Consider the following 6,016-nt stretch of genomic DNA (forward strand, 5'->3'; position numbering starts at 1 on the left):
CCAATCCATTGTGCTTTACTCTGTAACGCTTATTAGAAGCAGTGAGAAATAAGGAGAGTCTGTGAGGGATGTTTATGCGCGTGGAAGGGGGGAACGCGATGCCGATTCATCCCATTTTTCGCCAAATCTGCTTGTGATCGCTGTTCATCTTTTCCATTGACTCTTTATGCTTCCTCCCCTTATTTATCCTTTGTTCTCCATTTTTTTGTTTCTATTTTCATCAAGTTCACATCGAATCTAGAATTGAGGAAGCGGCCAGGATTTCCTGATCCACAACCCCAACCTCAACCCCCTTTCTCTCCTTTTTTTTTCCTTGACGTGTTCGCGTACTTTTCCCTGCGGAACTGGAGCTGATCAGGTTTCGGAGCCTCAACGGGTTAAGGTGAAGTACGGGCGCGGACGACACAGAGAAAAGGTGGGAGGGTGCAGCAACGCCCTCCGGCACTTTGCGTTATAATAATTATTTGTGCAGTTTGCATTCGTTAGACACCGCAGTTTTGAATTTCTTTGGGGTAGTCAATATTTTTATACGGGATCAAAAGGGTGGGGGCAAAAAGCGCGCTCGCGTGATCTTTCCAACCGCGGGTTTGAAGTTCTATCATTTAGTACAGTGCTGTAATGGAGTTTGAGCAGCTGGAGATTGGCAAGAAGTCGATTACCAACGCCATCGCGCGGCAGGAGGTTACAGACTATTATGACTTGCTGCACCCCAACGTCCTGCTCGTTTCCCACTTCCGCTACCCTCCTCTGTCGCCCGTTATTGCCGATACCATCCCCGCATTAGACCGTGTGTTGCGCAAGGAAAACAAAAACCTGTCAGGCGTGACTAAGGGCCATAACCCGTGGAAGGTGCCCGAGTTCCTGCAAACCGGCGCGGTCACAAAATCAGCACCTGTGGCAGCTCCAGCAGTTACAGCCACATCACCGACTACCACGTCAACGACAGTAACTACCCGAGCGAATTCACCACACTTAGCAGGAACACCCACGAGAGCGTCGATTGTGCCTAAAGCGCCTGGGGGAAGGCCTGTTGCCCGTGGGTTTGCGGCTCGGAAGAGGAGGGGTACTTCCACGAATGGAAGATCCACTGCTACGGGTGATAGATCCACTTCTGCTGCCACACGGGAAAGGCGTGAGGATCCCAACAAAAAGAAGCAGCGGCAGTCCACCATTACGGGGCCATATGAGGCCGATATTGTCGAAGGCCCGCTCCTTGTTACGGCACGCTTTTACGCTATATTGCAATGGATGAATCAAGGTGCCCATATTGCAGATACGGTCTTTGATATGGAGGCACGAAAGGTTGTGCTACAGGAATCGGATGTCGTTTTACAGCTTCCAGCTCCGAAGACTGAGGCGGAGTGGTATGCGCAGCTTGGGCGGCAGCATACAGACCGTAACCAGCGGCTTAGCAGACTTACTGTAACTTATGGCCGCGATTTGTTACTGTTTCGTGACGAGTGCTACTTCGAGGATGGGTTCATTGTCACGATACACCGCTTTATGTTGACACAGCAGGAGATGCTCGACCTATCGTCCCTTGTTGAATACCACCAACAGGCGGAAATTAACCGTCGCATTGAGGCGATGAAAGTGGAGCGTGACAACTTCTACGCTGCTGAACAGAGGCGTGTGAACGCATTTCGTAGGTCAGTGGAACCGTTGCTTGACTTTACCTTCTGTGATGTGAGTGACCCCATTTTGCTTCTTTCTGTGGAGCCCGTTGCAGGGAAGCGTCATATCTGTAAGGATGTGCGGCCCAAAAATGTTACCGCACTGCCGCCGATGGGTTACGGAGCCCAGCAGAATGACGCACAACGCGGAAAAGATCAGCGCATTGTCGTGAAGGCACGCAACAAGGCTGGCGACGAGGAGGTGTATGAGTTCGTTGATAATTCCAAACCTCGCTACGACTTTCTCTACGACCCTAAGACCAATGCAGAGAGCACCTTGCAGAATCTTGCAGACAAGATGAAGTCGATGTTTTGCACCTCTAGTGTGCGTATCAGTAGCTGTGGCATGAGGTCAACAGATCAATTGGTGCCAGTCCTCCGGCGCCTTGTGGCGAATGCCATTATGACGATACGTGCGCTGGATCTAAGCGACAACGAGATCAGCACACTGCCGGACTTGTCGCTTCTTCCACTGCAGCGTCTACTGCTTCACAAAAACAAAATATCCGACTGGATGGAGGTAGAGAATCGCGTGTGTGTGCTTCCGCTGCTGGAGGTGGTGACACTGCACGGCAATCCCATTTCCGAAAGCAACGAGCAGTACCGGCAGGAGCTGCTGGCGAGGCTCTTACGGCACCCAAGGCGTGCAGCGCGTGTGCGACAAGTAGACTTCGTGACTCTGACAGCGCAGGACCTTAACATTGCAGGGACGTTTGAAATGTTCACCACAGGGAACACAAGTGTTTTGGAGAAGGCGCGGAAGTTCAATGTTTCTGACGTTAGGAAAAAAATATAGGGCTGCTTAGTTACGTACACGGTGTGTGCGTGTGCATGTTTCTGGGTGGCTACACCTACATATGTTTATATGCGTTTGTACACCATCTTGTCGCATTAGACTAGTGTTAATTTCTCTCGTTTCTTCCTCATTTTTTATCTCTTTAAAACATTCCGTTTGTGCGCGCCTTCCCTTTTCGCTATGAGCGTTTTTTTTTTTTTTGGTGGGTTGTCGTCGCAATGGTTGGTTTGTATAGTGCTGAATGGCCCATGTAAAGTTCTTCACTAAAGGAGGAAATGGACGGGGTGATGTAAAGGGATGTGGGGAGCGAATGGGGACTTCCCACTATCGTCCCGTTTCTTCCCGTCGTACAGGTGAACACTGTTAACTTCACCAAGTTAAAAGAACAAAGCAACGAAAATGTTCAACTCTGTATTCTAAGGGCGTGCTGCCGGTAGGTGGCTAGTGCCTTGTTCTTATTGCTGTGCCGTGTCTTGGCAAACATCAATTTCTGATTTTCCCCCCTTTTCATTTTCTCGTTGTTGCTGTTTTAATGTGCTGCATTTACGCTTGACAACCTCCCGCCTTGCGCTGACACGTTGTCCCGACCCGCAGAGAAACAGGAGGCGTTCGTGTACGGAGTTTGGAAGAGGTTTTATAAGGGGAACAATAAAGGAAAGAAGCAAAAAGTGTAATAGAAAGGAAGAGTTAGCTTATCTGGTGGTTTTGTAATCATTTACTTGGTAAATAGGAGAGGCATAAATATCTTACTCTGTAGGATTGTGAGGGTGCGTAGAAGCTCCACCGGTTAGTCGCAGGGAGCCTGTCTGCACACGTATACATTTAAAAAAAGAACATATATATATATATACAAGCAAATACGCAAGCAGTCAACGGAGTGCAGTGTTTGCGAGGTACGTCAGCATCGTTACGTTTTATTCGCTGCTAGTGGCAGTTCTTTTGTTTTTCCAGCGGTACGGGACGCAGGAAGGACTTGTAGTTTCTTTTCAATCTGGATAAGGGTTCAGGAGCTCACAGCAGTAACTGTAACTGCAGGATCAGCGTTAGTAAAGCAGAATGCCCGGGCAGGTTTCTTCAGCGTCCTCGCCACCGGTCATTTCCTCCGTTCAGGCGTACGTTAAGGCGTTGCTCCATTGCCACAAGTACCCAACGCAGGCGGTTTCCGGTTTCCTCATCGGTAAACGCATCAGCGCCACCAGCAACACCAACGCCAGCAGTCCTGCTTCCAACAGCTCCGCCGCCGCAACGCCAAATACTGTACTTGGTGCTAATGCGATCCCTAACTTCACAGCTAATGCGATTAGTGCTACCAATGCTGACGGTAATAACGCTAACAGCTCCGGTAGCAGCAGTGACGAAGCTGAATGTATTTTCGTGGCAGATGCCGTGCCGCTCTTCCACACCATCATAATGACAGATCCACACCCAATGATGACGGTTGCATATGCGCAGGTTTCCAGCTACGCCCGTACAAAGGGTCTTGTACTCTTGGGGTATTACATCGCAAATGAACGTACGGGCGATACGGCTGTCTGTTCCCTCACGGAAAATGTACTGCGTATGCTTCACAGCAGAAAATCCGGTGTTCATGAGCCCCTGCTATGGAGAATTGTTAGCACACCGTCTGGTGACAGCGTGGATGTTCGTGGGGCCTACTACAACAGCGGCAGCAGCTCCTTCACAGACGCGCCGTCGCTCACGTTTGGTCGCTGGAACTCCGACACGCTTTCGTGTGAAACGACAGAGCCTAAAGCAGCTGCGGTTGAGGCGTTTGAGAACTCAATGGATGCATTAAAACAATTTCAGTTAGTGGACTTTGAGGATCATTTGGAGAGCGTACAATTGAACTACCTCGACCAAACAGTCTCCGCCTGAGGTGCCCCTTCTTTAGTTTCCTTTCCTTTCCTTCTTTCGTTCTTTTCTTTGACCTCACCTCACCTCACCTTGTTCTTTTTTATAGTTTTCCTCAGCTTTTTTAAACTTCCAACACTTCTGATTCTTGTTGTGTGAAGGAAGAGGAGTTGGGAGGTGAAGGCAGTTCATGGAGGGAGGATTTGGCAATGGATGGCGTGAGAAAAAATAAATAAATAAAAAAAAATATATATATATTTAATATGTGTTCGTGCGAATATACGTGTATGTGTCTCTGCGAATGTGTACGTATGTTTGATTTTTACATATCGGTGAAGGCCTCTGAAGTTTCCTCTTTTAGTTACGCACACAGTTCCGCTGTGGCAATTATTGCAAAGTTGCGGTGCGTTTGTGTACTAGTGGGTTACTTTTCTCACCAGATACAGTCCTTGTCGTTTGTTGTCGTACTTTATCCCAATGAACTTCCTTTTTTTTCTTCTTTTACCGTGATTTTTTTTTTTCCTCGGATGTGTTTTTGGTGATAACGCCCGAGTGTCTGTTTAACTGCTTTTTCAGGACTGAAGGGGGGAGGGGGGAGAATTAAGAAAAAAAAAAGAAAGTGCGTGAGTGAGTGTAGCAGCTATGAGGGGCAGGGGAAATGACGGTGGCGGCGACATGATTGGGGGGGGGGGAGGCAAAAGGCGAAGGGGAGAAAATATGAGGGAAGAGCTCGCGTTAAAAAAGAAAAAAGGATACATTCAAGCATATATATATATATATCTTTCATGACGTAGGATGTGTGATGAGAGAAAGAGGGAAGGGAATGACCATCGGATTAATGAAAACATTTCATAGCACATGTGGAGCGGTGTAAATCCTTCTGTTTCTGAGGCGCATGTGTGTTTGTGTGTGTCCATCTGTAAAGGATATGGGGAGAGTTTGTGTTGTGCGCAAAGGGGCGGAGTGTAGCGAAGGTTTAAATTGGGGAGGGGGGTGCTGCCATCTGTGGGCCTCACCCGGGTGATTAATGCACTTTAAAAGTGGGGAACGTGACACCCAAAGGGAGAAGGCACATTTTTCTAATTTTACTTGTGCGTGCTTTTGAGCTGCTGCATCTCTCCCCGCTCCCCTTTTTTGTCCTTCCTTCTTCTGTTCAGGTAATTAGGTTTAAGAGGCATGCCATAGTCGTCTCAGTTGGGAGTCAACTTGTGATCCGTAGCATGTGGAGCGGGATGTGAGAGTCACACAAACGAGGGACATCGTCGGGGGCTCTGATTCAACTTCTGTGGGGCCAAACCGAAACAACACCTTCGAAGATATACTTCGTGTATTGTTTTTGTTGTTCACACAATATTTGCTTTTTCTTCCGTTACTTGGGTCTAATAAGTTACCTGCCCTGCTACGCTCGCATCGTCTACCTTTACGTGCACATTTCAATTCCGCCTATGCGCACTTGCAAACTTACACTTATGTAATATATGTGTACACGTTGTGCTTTTGTTTCATCTTTCTTATTTTCCAGTGTGCGTACACGTATGGCTTCAGCATATTTAACCTGGTACCTTTGGCAGTTAGTAAGGCCACCACCAGTGCCCAACCCCACTGCCTGAGGAGGGCTTTTACTGATTATAAAAATACAAAACCAGGAGCAAGAAGGAACAAAATATTAGAAAGAAAGCGGCAGGAGGGGGGGGGG

At 48.1% G+C, this 6,016-nt stretch overlaps 2 protein-coding genes across 2 annotated transcripts; both read left to right on the top strand.

The window, feature by feature from the left end:
* Window positions 1-618: 618 nt before the first annotated feature.
* Window positions 619-2,469, top strand: TEOVI_000015900 (uncharacterized protein; the record flags this gene model as incomplete). Its single annotated transcript, XM_067220753.1, has 1 exon — window positions 619-2,469. The coding sequence occupies one exon, from the start codon at window positions 619-621 to the stop codon at window positions 2,467-2,469; it is 1,851 nt and encodes a 616-aa protein (XP_067076854.1).
* Window positions 2,470-3,525: 1,056 nt separating this feature from the next.
* Window positions 3,526-4,344, top strand: TEOVI_000016000 (Uncharacterized protein family (UPF0172), putative; the record flags this gene model as incomplete). Its single annotated transcript, XM_067220754.1, has 1 exon — window positions 3,526-4,344. The coding sequence occupies one exon, from the start codon at window positions 3,526-3,528 to the stop codon at window positions 4,342-4,344; it is 819 nt and encodes a 272-aa protein (XP_067076855.1).
* Between the last annotated feature and the right edge of the window lie 1,672 nt (window positions 4,345-6,016).

This window comes from Trypanosoma equiperdum (genome assembly GCF_001457755.1).
Source record: "Trypanosoma equiperdum strain OVI genome assembly, contig: ctg_121, whole genome shotgun sequence".
Classification (NCBI taxonomy): domain Eukaryota; phylum Euglenozoa; class Kinetoplastea; order Trypanosomatida; family Trypanosomatidae; genus Trypanosoma; species Trypanosoma equiperdum.